The sequence below is a fragment of the Rattus norvegicus genome, chromosome 5 (assembly GCF_021556685.1).
Source record: "Rattus norvegicus strain SHRSP/BbbUtx chromosome 5, alternate assembly SHRSP_T2T, whole genome shotgun sequence".
Taxonomy (NCBI): Eukaryota; Metazoa; Chordata; class Mammalia; order Rodentia; family Muridae; genus Rattus; species Rattus norvegicus.
Window position 1 is genome coordinate 160,245,001 of NC_141538.1, and position 14,690 is coordinate 160,259,690.

Sequence of the window (14,690 nt, forward strand, 5' to 3'; positions counted from 1 at the left end):
AGGGTCTAGACAAAGTCTCTCTGGTGTAAGCCAGGCTGCCCTGCCCAGGCACACATGGGTGGCCACCCACATTATGTCACCAAGTACTTGAGGTTGCTGATGAGAGCAGATCCTTGCTCTCAAAGCCTCGCTGTGGGCCAGGCAGGCCATGCATTCCTTATACCTACCCACAAGGTTTCCTGACCATAGTACAGACAGGTACACTGAGGCACAGCACTGTCAAGGAATCTGGCCACATGGAGTGCTGGTCTGGAGTCCCAACCCTGGGTCCAAAGCTCAAATGCAGAAGAGTCGAAAGAGAGTCAGCCAAACGCACTTTGAAACTTACTTTCCATATGTCATGGTATTGGAGAGGTAGCCCCAGCGGGCACTGTGGCTTTGTAAGGCAGTAGATCCCAGTTAGCAGCTGGCTCTGACTGGTTGTGTGGCCCTCCCTGCTAGCAGGAAGGCCTTGCTAGGCACTACGCCATGCTCTTGGGCTTCCAGATGCGTGAGCTGTACAGGTGCTGTCTCTTTATGAACTGTCCAGACTCTGCTATTCTGTTATAGTAACGTCATGACTCGTCGTGTGAGCACGACGAGGTTCATCTGGGGAAATGACAGTGTAGGTCCATCTAGGCCTGGGTGCTAGGGATGTGGGCATGGCCTGGTGCCCTGCTGGGCCTTCGGAGGAAGTGTGGGGCCATGACCGAAACCACACTGGCCTCATATAGTTCTGACGACAGCAAGTCCGTTTTAACATTAGTGAAAATACAGCCAGCATTAACACCTGTCTCACTGAGCTGGCAGAAGGTACAAAAGCACTTGGCTCAGAAAACACCTAGCAAGTGCTTAATCCCCAGGAGTGGAACATATCACAATGCTAAATAAGCAGCAATGAAACACTTAGCACAGTGCTAAGTACCCAGCAGGGAAACACTTAGCCCAGTGATAAGTACCCAGTAGAGAAATACTTAGCCCAGTGCTAAGTACCCAGTAGAGAAATACTTAGCACAGTGCTAAGTACCCAGTAGAGAAATACTTAGCAGTGTTAAGTACCCAGCAGTGAAACACTTAGCACGGTGCTAAGTACCCAGCAGAGAAACAGCACAGTGCTAAGTACCCAGCAGTGAAACACTTAACACAGTGCTAAGTACCCAGGCATAAAGCCCTTTACAAAGTGGCAAGTCCCCATAAGTGTCAGATGACTCACAATTCCTGCTGTTTCCTCAAGCTGTGACAACACAGGTTCTTGGGTGTTAAGGGATAGCGGTGGTCTCAGTGCCTCAGAGAGGTGTTGTGAGGGTAAGCAGGGATGACACAAGGACATGTTGAGAATGGTGTATCAAATCCAAGTGCTTGAAGATGACTGCTATCCTCACTATCGTCACTGTCACTACTGCCATCACCACCACCATCATCATCACCACCACCACCACCACCACTGCCTTAGGCACTGCTCTATTGCTGTGCAGAGACACCATGGCCAAGTCCACTCTTATCAAAGAAAACATTTAATTGGGGCTGGCTTACAGATTCTGTCCGCTATCATCGTGGAGCAATGTGGCTTGCAGGCAGGTGCTGGAGCAGTGGCTGAGAGTTAAACCATGATCCGCAGGGAGAGAGAGAGACTCTGGGCTTGGCTTGGGCTTTTGAAGCCTCAAAGCTCAGCCCCAGTGGGGGCGGTTCTCATTCAAACTATCACAATCACCTTCCTCACCTTCACCCCCCATCACCTCCTCCACCACCACCATCACCATCACTACTGCCATTACGATCATCACCAACACCCTCCTTCCTCTTCCCCACTTTCTTCCTCCCACTTCTCCGCCTTGTGCAGATGTCTCTGTGCTGGAGACAGGCGTGTGGTGGAGAACACAGGGGTGCACCGGATTGCCTGTCCCTTTTGGCCCTTGGGATCTCCTTACACAGAGACAGATCCCTTTGCCACCTAATTCCTCTTCCACACTGCGCCACTTTTTATTCTTTTCGTTTCTCTCAGCTTCGTAGGACCAAGGCATTGTAACCAAGGACACGCCCAGCAGCCCCTCCTCACTAGAGATTCACTGGTCGTCTTCCCAAAACCACCAAGCTAGGGATAAAGAGCAGGGAAGGACCTGCATTCGGACCCTCCGCCCTGCCCTGTAATGCACACTGACTGTGAACAGAGGAGGGCTCTGGGGAGCCCGGTGTAGCACTGCTCGGAGCTCAGGGCCCCCAATCCAGGAGAGAACAATGGCTGGCCTGAGGTGCTGCCCAAGGCCTGTCTGTCCCAGTCTTCCTGGAACTGCCGTCTTGACAGCTTAACTTCATATCCATATTTCTTTACAGTAACAGATGGCTCCATTTACAGACACAGACGGCGATGACAGAAGTGGTCTTGGGAGTGAGGAGGGGACAGTGTACACATAGCTTGGTGCAACTGTTACGGAGGGAAGAGACTGGGATCTGCTTCTTATTGGTTCCAGCCCGGACGAGCAAACAGAAGCCCAGGCCGCTGCTCCCCCAGCAACCCTGGCTGGAGAGCCCTGGTGGGTGGGAACACGCCAGTTCCTTCACCCGGTGCCCCTGTCCTCATCTCTCATTTCTGTGTACACACTTAGATACATTAAGCCCGCTCCTAATGTTTCCTTTCCTTTTTTTAAGAACTTTATACCGCCTCATGGATCACTTCGGAGACACCGTGTCTGGGAGGCTGAAGCACCGGAAGGCAGATGTCTGTCTGGTCTCATTCCTGCTAGATGAAGGCCCGTCTGTGAAGGCCTTCGAAAGAACACGTTTTCAAGGGCTGGCCACAATTTCCAAAACGTTGGCGCTACTGTGAGCGTGTCCCTGGGAGCTCTCTCTCCGGTGCGCACCCTGTCTTGTCTTTCTGCATAGCACCCACTCCTACAGTTTTATTCATCCAGCATTCATCTACCTATCCACCCATCCATCCTCCTACTTACCCATCCATCATCTACCCATCTGTCTGTCCATCCATCCATCCATCCATCCATCCATCCACCCATCTGTCCATCCATCCATCCATCTACTGATCCATCCATCATCTACCCATCTGTCCATCCATCCATCTACTGATCCATCCATCATCTACCCATCTGTCTGTCCATCCATCCATCCATCCATCCACCCATCTGTCCACCCATCCATCCTCCTACTTATCCATCCATCATCTATCCGTCTGTCCGTCCGTCCATCCATCCATCCATCCATCCATTTACCCATCTGTCCATCCATCCATCATCTATCCATCCATCCATCCATTTACCCATCTGTCCATCCATCCATCATCTATCCATCTGTCTGTCCATCCATCCATCCATCCATCCATCCACCCATCTGTCCATCCATCCATCCATCTACTGATCCATCCATCATCTATCCATCTGTCTGTTCATCCATCCATCCATCTACCCATCTGTCCATCCATCCATCCTCCTACTTATCCATCCATCATCTATCCGTCTGTCTGTCCATCCATCCATCCATCCATCCATCCATCCATCCATCCATCCATCCATCCATCTGTTTATGGACTCACCGACCCACCCATTCATTCATTATCTACTCATTTGCCTATTTTTATCTACCATCCACCCACCTACCTAACATTAATCTACTTACCCACCATCACCCATCCATCCATCCATCCATCCATCCACATACCTAGACATCCATCTAGATATATGATGTCTATCCACACATCATTCATCCCCCATCATATATATGATATATATCACATATATGACATATCATCTCTTCATCTACCCACAATGCACTTATCCACCCGTCTACCCATCTACCATCTTTCCTCTCTACCCACCCCCATCGTCCCTCTCCTGTTTACCTCCCATATGTCTCTTCTTCCTTCCTCTCCTCCCTTACTCCTTTCTCTCTCCCCATCTCTCTCCCGTCCATCCCACAGCCGTTTGGGAACCTCTCCCAGTGTGGCAGAGCTCCCCTGGTTACAGGATGCGTCACTGGCTTCTCATTTCCTGAGCAGCCATCCAGGTTCAGCTCCCTCTCAAGCACTGCATCCTTCCCCTTGAACCTGGGCAGCATCCAGCCTGCCCGAGACTTCACGGCCTTCTCGTCTTTCTGCCCTTTGCTGGGTAGAATGTTCAATTCTACCACTTCCTAGAGACGCTCGAACCTTCTTTCCCCAGCCCTTCCCTGACGCTAGTGTGGCCACTGGCACCCTTAATGATAACTTACTATTCGGACCAGGCTGGCCTCAGGCTCGCAGAGACCTGCCAGTCCCTGCCTCCAAAGTGCTGGGATTAAAGGTGTGAGCCACTTTAAAAGGTTTTTCTTTTTTTTTTTCTTTTCTTTTTTTCGGAGCTGGGGACCGAACCCAGGGCCTTGCGCTAGCTAGGCAAGCGCTCTACCACTGAGCTAAATCCCCAACCCAAGGTTTTGCTTTAAATACTGTTTGTCGATTTAATTTTACACATAGGAATGTTGTGCCTGAATGTAAACCTGTGTGCCATGTGTGTGCTTAGCGCCTGCAGAGGTCGGAAGGAGGCATCAGATCCTATGGAATTGGAGTTACAGATGCCTGTGACCCACCATGTGGGTGCTGGAATCAAACCTGGGCCCTGTGCAAGAGCAGCCACCTCTCCTGCCCCTCTACTTTAAATTTTAAGTTCTGTTTTATGCTCGGTTTGCGGGAGTGTTTGTGTGTGTCCATCGGAGGTTCACTTTTGGGAGTGGATCCCCTCCTTCCATCATAGGGGCCTTGGGGAATGAACTCAGCTGCTGGGCTTTGCCTGCTATGCCGTCTTGCCAGCCCTCATGCTGCAAAGCCTCCTTCACCAACATATTCATTCACGGCGATATTCCAAACACTTTACCAGACAGGACGGCCCCGCTACCTTTGTCGGAATCTGACAGCTCGATGTTGAGGTCCCCGAGCAGCTGCTCTGTCTCCTCCAGCCAGGACAGGGACACTCTCAGGATGTTCAGTACAGCCTTCTGAAGTCCCAACACGGGCGGGCTGAGCTGCAGGTGCTGGAGGAGCTCCACCTCCTTCTTCAGGTCCATGCTATTGCAGGAATCTCTCATGCAAGCCTGGGAACAGACAGGCTTATGAGCAGTCAGACCCGGCGTCTATCAGTGGCCCTGACCAGGGCTCTGGTGAGACTGGTCAGTGAGGACCTGGCCAGAAAGCAGGTCGGCAGCCCATCACTGGCCTGCTGTGGCCCACTTTTGGCAGCCTTTCTTTTCTCTTTTGGCCTTGGGGAGGATGGGCATGTGTGTGTGCACATGTGTGTGCTTGAGAGTGTGCATATGCATGTGTGCATGTGTGACCATGTGTGTGTCCTCTTCTGTCACTCCCACCTTATTGCCTTGAGACAGTGTCTCTCATCAAACCAAGAGCTCAACATTTCAGCTCAACGGGCTCTTGGGATCACCTGCCTTTGCCCACCAGTGCTGGGCTGCAGGCCTTTGCAGCCATGCCTGGCTTTTTGACATGGGCACTAAGGATCTGAACTCAGGTCTTCGTGCTTGTACAATGAACACTCTTACCTCTTGAGCCATCCCCCCCACCCCCCAGCCCTTGTCTGGATCTTTGATAGACACAGGGATCTCCTTTTAAGGCCGGGTAATGCCACACTGCTGATGCCAATCTGTCTGACGGGAGAGCCAAATCTGGCTACTTCTAGTCATCAGAGTTCTTGTCAAGACCAACGCAGGCGCTGGACAGAACGTGCCGTTTCCTGACTTGTTTGAAAGGGAGCTGGCAAGTCAGCATTTGCGAGAAACTCCCTAAATAGCAGCTTCTGATTGCAAGAGAAGACAGAGGCAGCTGTGCGTTGACACACGCAGAGTGGGGGCGCCAGGGGGCACCTCGGACCTTCATCCGTCCTCTTCTAGAGGGAAAGGCAATAGCTGGAAATAGCTTTTGAGGCTGAGCAAAATTGAAAATTTTGAGTAAAGCCATTTCTCTCCCTCTTCCTCTCTGCCTCCCCCTATCACCTTCCTCTCTGTCTCTGTCTGTCTGTGTTTGTCTCTCTCCCGTGTGTGTGTGTGTGTGTGTGTGTGTGTGTGTGTGTGTGTGTGCGCACGCGCGCGCGCGCGCTTGGGCTGTACATGCACGTGTGTGCACATTCAGGTATGGAGGGTGGGGTCTCAGGAGCCATGCCCCTTTGTTTTTTGAGGTAGAAGCTCTCACTGGCAGTGGGCTGGCCAGTGAGCCCCAGGGATCTGCCTGCCTCCAACAGTGCTAAGATTACAGACAGGCGTGCGCTATCATGCTCAACTTTTTTTTTTTCTTCTTTTCTTTTTTTCGGAGCTGGGGACCGAACCCAGGGCCTTGCGCTTGCTAGGCAAGTGCTCTACCACTGAGCTAAATCCCCAACCCCTCATGCTCAACTTTTAAAATGGGGGATCAAATGCAGGCCCTCTCTTGCCCACAGAAAGCACTGGAGTGACTGAGCCGTCTCCCCAGCTGTGGTTTCTCTTTCTTACTTTTTAAAATCCAGAGCTGGGGACTTCCCAGAGTTGGTACAGTCATCGCTATCTGTCTGTGGGGAATTAATTAGTTCCAAGACACTGAAGCCAAATTCTGAGGAAGTTCAGTTTCCTTAGTGAGAGGCGTGGCATTTGCACACAACCTACGCACGTCCTTCTGTATGCTTTAAGTGGCCTCTAAGGCAACTTACAACACCCGGCACAACTTACATGCTAGCATAAAAGTGACAGGAGAGAAATGTCTGAGGGTGGGAGTGAAGTCCGGTGGTACAGAGCTTGTCCACTGTGCACAAGAGCAAAGAGCCCACCCCAAATAAAATCAAACCTTATCTGGTTCGAGACTGACTTTGGGGAGAGGGGTGCATGCAGACCAGAGGTCAATGCTGGGTCTTCCTCGATCACTCTCTACCTTACTTTAAGAAACCTTTTGGCGTGTTTGAGAGAAGGTCTCACGAAACCCAGGCTGGCTTCAACCTTGCCGTGTAGCTAAGGGTGACCTCGATCCTGGAGCCTTGACTTGCATCAGGACACCCAGCTTTATGCGGTGATGTGGATCCAACCCAGGGCTTCACGCATGCTACACCCCCCCCCCCCCGCTCATTTTTTTGACAGCGTCTCTCGCTGACACCAGAGCTAGAATAGGTGCCTCACGAGCCCCCGGGATCTTTCTGCGTCTGTCCGCTTTCCCAAGCACCAGGGCAACAGGTGTGTGCTGCTCCCGTCTTTTTATGCGGGTGCTGAGGGTTCAAACTCAGGACCTCATGCTTGTAGCAAGCGTGTTACCATCCGAGCTATATTTTGAGTTTAATAGAGAAAATTCGTCTGTATGAGTTCTTGCCCTGGGAGGCAATTTTGAGTCAAAGGTTAAAAAGGAGAATGTTTTAGGGGTTGGGGATTTAGCTCAGCGGTAGAGCTCTTGCCCAGCAAGCACAAGGCCCCGGGTTCGGTCCCCAGCTCTGAGAAAAAAAGAAAAAAAAGAAAAAAAAGAAAAAAAAAGAGAACGTTTCTCCCCAATCGGTCCCAGGGTCAGGGCAGTTTCTTCACAGGAGGGGGATGGCAAGATGGTGGCCTGCAAAGCGCTCCCAGAGGCTACCTGGCACTTGTCCAGCAGCACCCTCAGCTTCTCCACGTTATGCACGACCTCCTCTTGCTTGGAGTGTAGATGGGTCTCCCTTTGCAGGGTCCACTTCCTCTGCTGGAAGCTGAGGTTGTCCTCGGTGACTTGGACAATCCTCTCTATCAGCTGGCCAGAGGACAGACAGTAAGACGTCTCAGGGCAGCCTGCTCTGCGAGGCAGTGATTGCAAAGTAGGAGCCCAAGTCCTGGCTGGGAGGGGAGGGATGCAGGGCCTGAGATGCTGCCTCTGAGGGAACATGCGCTCTGTCACCAGGACGCGTCGCTCAGGAGCTGGGGTCTACGCTGTCACTCTGAATTTGTTCCAGATCCTCCCACACTTATAGCAATGAGTCTTGACACTAAGTGCGTTCATAGGCCCTGGTCTCCTGTACCTGCCTGTCTGGTTTTTTTTTTTTTCTTTTTCTGTGTGTGAATATTGTACATATGTATGTATGTATATGTGTATGTATGTACATGTGTATGTATGTACCGTGTCTGGGCATGGTGCACATGTGTGAGAGTATGCATATGTGTGTTTCTTTGTGTGTATATCTGTCTGTGTGTATCTGTGTGTGTGTATCTGTGTATCTGTCTGTGTACGTATCTGTGTATCTGTGTTTATATATCTGTGTGTGTGTATGTGTGCATATGTGTGTATGTGTATGCATGCATGAGCCGAGAGGATACTGGCTACCATTCCTCATGTGCCATCCACCTGGTTTTATTGAGATAAGGCATCTTATTGGCCTAGAACTTGCTAAGTAGGCTAAGGCTGGCTGGTTGGAGAATCCTGAGCCCCAAGGTCTGCTTGTCTATCTCTCCTTTGCACTGGGGTTACAAGTGTGTAATGGCACGCAGACCTTTGTGTTTTATCTGGGTCCTGGGGATTGAACTCAGGTCCTTATGCTTGCAAGGTGAACACTTTACTGACTGAGCTATCTGTCCAACGCCCCCATCCTCTTGTAAACCTCTTACCTCTTCTTGGCCACAAAGGGCTGAAAAGAGAACAGGCAAGCAGCACGTGGCCTATCTACACTGCTGTGGCTAGCTTCCCCTTTTGGAAGGGATCAACCGAGGGATGTGGACCAAAGCCAGGTGGCCCCTCTGCTCTCAGAGCACCGGTGCATGTCTGGTGACCAGCCCTGAGCCTGCCTGGCTATGACTCGATTTCTACCAGGAATGTTTTGAGGGATTTTTAAACCAGCTTTCATTTCAAAAGCCAGGAAATCTCCTGAAATCAAAACAAATCTTTATAGTGTAGCAACACTGTGAGAAACATGTACCACTAACAAAAACAAGCACACGCTCTCGGGGTCTGGCATGCAGATCCCCGGAGACGGAAGCGGAGGAGTCACGTGGCCGGAGAGCCAGCCGCACTAACCTGCTGGTCGGTGACCGGCTTGTCTCGGAATGGCTTTGTTTTCCCGAAGGTGGCTTTGATGACCTGGCTTCTGAAGTTCTCTAGCTGTGGCACAAAGGGAATGGGGGTTACTGAGACAGAGGCAAGGCTAAACAGTGTCTTCACCTCTCGGTTCAGGCCGCATGCCTGAACGGTCATTCAGTTATGAAGCACTAGGGTGCAGAGCCGTAAACAGAACACAGCAGCAGGCTTCAAGTACTTTTAGTGCCCAACCCGACCCAGGCACAAGGTTCCTGCACACACGGCGGAAGCCCTCCAAAGAGACCCTTGCAGTCAGCTATCCGTCTAGGCCCAGAAGGGTGCCTTTTCATAATTGCCAGGCTGTGAAGTAGATATTGAGGCTGTTAGCCCCAATAAACGTTCTCGGCGTTGGCGACAGGGAGAGGGGAAAGCACATGTGTGTTCCCAGACACCTTGGACATCAGCGATCCCAGAGCTTCTCTGTTCATTGTGATTCATTTCTAGGTCTATGGAGCCAGCACAGTGCGGGCATGGGATGAGCGTTCAGTGGGGGTTTGCTGAGCGCTTGGATATGGAATTGTATCTGTCAGACCTATAGCTGGTATCGGTGCCTCCCATAGGTTGGGGTTTTTAGCTTGCGGTGGAGGGCTGGCCCTGTGTGGAAAGCTTAGAGAATCCCAAGTCTAAGGTACCCCAGACTCCACCAGGAAGCGGAGGCTGAGAAGCCTGGTTGAGAATTTACTCCCACAGCACCCCATGACCTACGCCTGTGATTCGCTGGGTAGATGTGGGCATTAAAGACTCTATGTTCTCAATGGGACCCAGAGGGCCATCAGATGACGTTCAAAGTCACAGAGCTGTCCGCAGAACTCAGAACTCTGGGCAAACAGAGACAGTGACAATACAGGAGACTTTCAAGCCATGAGCCCCAAGCTATCCTCTGGTTTCACGGCCAAAGGAGGGTCAAGCCAGCCAAGAGGTTGGTTATATGGGGAAGCCCTGCATGCGAGGGCCCCTGGCGCCACCAGAGGGACTGAATACAGGGATGACTGCTTATAGTGAGGGATGCGGTGACAGGTGTTTAGATGCTGTGCTGGGAGTTGGAGACAGTGGACTGGGCTGAGATTGTCAGGTGGGCCAGGCCTTGAGGTAAACAGACAGTGAGAAGGCCGGGAGGCAGGAGGAGGGCTGATTCCCTCCCCCTGGAGTCTATGCATAGAGCTGTCTCATGATCCTTTAGGTGACCGAGCTTGGAACTGAAATGGAGGTCTCTGGACAAGAAGCATGGAACACTCAGTTCAGGTGTACTGGTGGGCGGGGGGTGCTACCAGACAGCAAAGGAGATGAGGGGGCAGCACAGGGACCATGTGACAGACAAGGGACTGAGGACCTACTAGAGAAATCACAGTGTGATGGGTTATTTGATGACAAGCTTTAAAGTCTGTCCGATGATCAGCACCATTTGATTGAGTCTACCTCACATGTCCCGAGTGTGGGGACCAAGCCTGATTACACAACCTGGTTAGGGCTTGGATTGCCATAGAAATAGAAATTGTGTGGCTTTGATGCAGGACAAGATGGAATTATGGTTTTTAGTATTTTTTTGAGGTGACTAACTGCCCTTCTGAGACCCTGCTACGTGGTAGAGTAGATGCCCCTCCCAGACACAGAAGCATCTCAGAGTACAAAATGTGCCTTGAGCACCACCAGGTGGGGGGTTGGCAGAGATTCCCAACCTAAAGTGGATGTCCTGGGTTGCTTAGGCCTCTGCTCTTGGCTTTTCATTGGCTCTCCCCTCCTGCCCAGCCAGGCGAGGACTCTCTCTCTACCCTGACCAGGATCACCTCTGTCTAGCATGGACTTTATATACTCAGGGCTTTCTTTCTTTCTTTTTTTTTTTTCCCGGAGCTGGGGACCGAACCCAGGGCCTTGCACTTGCTAGGCAAGTTCTCTACCACTGAGCTAAATCCCCAACCCGGCTTTCTTATTTAAAGAAGAGGCATGTCCTTATGACCACCAAGAAAAGACCAGGATAAATGCATCACACCCTGTTCCGCCCCACCCCGCTCTGACACCGGAATTGGCTGCCTGGGTGTAGGAGATCCCCAGGGAACGTGGTCCAGCAAGGGGGGCTGCGGAACGCTCCTACCTGGCCTACTGCCCTTTCCAAATTCATTTTAATGAGGTTCTCTCTGTTCCCCATTTCTTGCAGCTGAAGCAATTTCCTTCTGGAATCTTCCTGAAGCTTCTCTTCAACCTGAAAGGATGATCAGAGCATGTGCTAGCTGCTGCTAAAGTGGCCGTGAGGCAGCCTCGGGGAGAGCCCTCTGTGAGATCCAATGGCTGGAGGTAGGGGGTGTCCCAGGGCAGCCCACACGGAGCAGGGGTCTACAGGGAGTCTGGTGAGGAAGCCCTCTAATGAGGCTTCGCCGCCCCCTCCCCCCCCCCCCCCCCCGGGGCCAAGCACCAGGCTTTCTTTACTCCCTGGGCTGGGCTGAGTTAGACCTACCCCAAGCCTGAATCTGAGGGCAGTCCCTACTAGGTCATGTGACTTCAGGGGGTTGTTTTGTTGGTCTGTGATTCGGTGTTTCACGGGGGTGGGGGTGGGGGGACTAGGACTGTCTTGAGTTACCGTGGGGTTAAGAGTGTTTGGAGTAGTGATGAGATTTTATAACTGCTCTGGGTGCGTTACTGTTGGCTGTTACTTGTAAAACTGCAAGATAAACCACCGACCACTATTCTCATACTCTGAGTCCGGAGGGGGCTTCGTAAATGTTGTTATTAGGAAGGCTGTTCTGAATAAGTCATCAGTGGGGACCACTCGGGGAGGTCAGCCAAGCAACACTTTGAAAGAGATGGAACTTGCGGAAGGAATTCAAAAGGGATGGGGGTCTGGGGCGTGGCTACTTACTCCCTCAAAAGTGCTCAATGCTACCCTCTGCTGGCCATCAGATGCACTGCATCCCTATTCACCACCACTTTTTCCAAATCAGTAGATGTGAGACAGAAAGGGCTTCTGGAAGGCCTGTTCATCCGTGATTATAATGCATTTAGAACACACTCACTCCTCATTACCCCTCTGCTCCCTCCCACATCTGTCCCTTCCTCTTCCTGACTTGTCTGTCCCACTTCCCTGGGGACCACGGCTCTAGCCCTGTATTAGAGGTAGGGGTATGTCTTTAAAGGAAGGGGTTTCATGCTGAAGCAGCCTCGCAAGCCTCTTATTGGGGTCTGGAGAGGGGTGCACCCCAAATGTACACTCCAGCACTTTCTCCAGAGCCCCGTGGGGCAGCGAAGAGCCTCTCAGACTCAGGCTGCCTGAGAAGCCTGCTCACAGCTTTGGTCCTCAATGCTTGTCCTGCAGGTCCTCCCAGCTCTAATTAAGGAGGCTGGAATTCAGTGCCTGGCCTTGGACCTGCTCTGTATCCCCAACTTAGTGTTCTCCTCCCTTCTTCCCAGCTCAAAGCCGCAGAACCAGCCTCAGTCACAGCCCAGCCCCGCCCTGGCCCTTAAGTGTCCTGCCTGCCCTGTCCCTCCATTGCTGCCACACAGAAGAGATACTTAGGAGTGGATTTAGTCCTCAGAGGTTTATTAGGTCCCCATCCTGTATACGACCTCGGGCTGGGCACTGATGACCTTTGCTCTCCTCTCCTCCAATTTATTTCCTTCTAGAGCATTCTTGACAGTGCTGCTGGGACCCACCCAGACATGAGCAAGGGCGTCTGAATCAGCTTCCTCCCATAAGCCCTAGATGACCAAAGTGCTTAGGGACACCCAGTTTTAAATTCACACCCTGGCTCAGTGGAGGGGGTGGGCTTTCAATTGAATTTAAAAATACCATTTTATTTTTAAATATGACTATGGAGGATTTGAATTTTAAAATGAATTTAATTTCAGTTTCCATTTCTAGTCACGTGTGACTAGAGGCGGTGTCGCCCGCAATGATGAGTCCCGTAAATGAGGCTTCTGGCATGGTTTTTACCCCTCTCTGAGCGTATGCTTTCACACAAACTATTCTGCTCCGAGATGCTCCCTCAACCTTTGCGTCCTCATCTGTCAAATGGGTACAACAGCTTCCAGGTCCAGTGGGCTGAGAGAACAGACAGCAATGACTGTTGCAATGCCATAGTCAGCTCTGATCTCCACATTCAGAACTGGCCACCAACCCAGTGCAGTCATTGCCTCAGTCACGGGCCTCCAGCAGCTTCTCTCTGCCTTCAGTACATAGCCCAGGCTCCAGTCTTAATGAAAGAAACTGTGAGTCAAAGGGAAAGGAAACCTCAACAAACGGCAGGGAGGCTGGCTACATAATAACCAACCGGGTAGTAATAGTAATTACGTAATAGACTTACAGGGAAAACGATAGTCTATAGAGTGCTAGGGAGGTCAGTCAATGGAGAGATCAATGCACAGTCAAAATATGATCCAGAGGGCTGGAGAGATGGCTCAGTGGTTAAGAGCACCGACTGCTCTTCCTGAGGTCCTGAGTTCAAATCCCAGCAACCACATGGTGGCTCACAACCATCTGTAATGAGATCTGATGCCCTCTTCTGGTGTGTCTGAGGGCAGCTACAGTGTACTCATACAATAAAATAAAATCTTAAAAAATAAATTAAAAAAAAAATATGATCCAGAAAGGGGAGTAACACATACACACAGAGACATGCACACATGCACATACGCACACACGCACCCCCGAGAGACTTGGCCATCAGCATCCTTAGGGATGTATTTTAGTAGGAGGAGGAGGATCCTGGATGGATACCTGGGGATGCAGGGAGGGCCCAGTTCCTGTGGGTGTGAACACTAAATGTACAAAGGCATTTGGGATCCCTTTGGGGTGTTAGTGTGGACGGAGGTGCAGGTAGTGGTGATGATATTACATAAGTCTGTGTCGTGCCAGTGATGGCGAAGGGGATGCTGGTGGCCATTGTGTCATCTGGGAGTGGGATAGCGAAAGAGTAAAAACTTGCTGGGTGGTGGTGGCACACACCTTTAATCAGCACGGGAAGCAGAGACAGCACTCTGTGAGTTCGAGGACAGCCAGGGCTACGTGGAGAAACCCTGGCTCCAAAAAACAAAAGAAAATAAAACAAATAAAAAGGAGTATATCAGATTTGGGGAAGGCATGAAATAGCTTTTGTGCTGTTCTTACTAGATGAGGAGATGAGTGAAAAAAATTCCGAAGGAGTACAGGAGAGAATGATTAATGAAAACTGTCACTGAAGTGGGCATGGCATGGCGTCACACGCCTTTAATCCCGGCACTTTGGAAAGATGACTCAGTGGTTGAGAGCACTGGCTGCTCTTCCAGAGGTCCTGAGTTCCCAGCAACCACATGGTGGCTCACAACCATCTGCAATGGGATCTGATGTCCTCTTCTGGTGTGTCTGAAGGCAGCTACAGTGTGCTTATATATAATAAATAATAAATCTTTATAAAAAAGAGTGCTGGCTGCTCTTGCAGAGGACTGGGGTTCAATTCCCAGAACCCACGTGGAGGCTTGCACGTGGAGCCAGGGTTTCTCTATGTAGCCCTGGCTGTCCTTGAACTCACAGAGTGCTGTCTCTGTTTCCCATCTCTAACTCCAGTTCCAGGGGATCCAACTCCTTCTTCTGGGCTCCCTGGGTACTGTACACACATGGTGCACAGATACACATGCAGGCAAAACACCCAAACACTAAAATAATAATTAAAAAACTAACATAATACCTTGACAGAAGCAACCTGGGGTAAGG

General features: G+C 51.0%; 1 protein-coding gene across 15 annotated transcripts in view; it reads right to left on the reverse strand.

The window, feature by feature from the left end:
• Fhad1 (forkhead associated phosphopeptide binding domain 1) overlaps nt 1-14,690 on the reverse strand; it is a 119,976-nt gene that overhangs the window by 56,432 nt on the left and 48,854 nt on the right. For 10 of the 15 annotated variants that reach the window (XM_087550748.1, XM_087550745.1, XM_087550741.1 and 7 more), the window contains 4 exon segments: nt 11,103-11,210; nt 8,954-9,037; nt 7,550-7,699; nt 4,857-5,052 (listed from right to left, as the gene is read on the reverse strand). In XM_087550748.1, coding sequence (XP_087406874.1) covers nt 4,857-5,052; nt 7,550-7,699; nt 8,954-9,037; nt 11,103-11,210 — 538 coding nt within the window. 15 annotated transcript variants of the gene reach the window in all.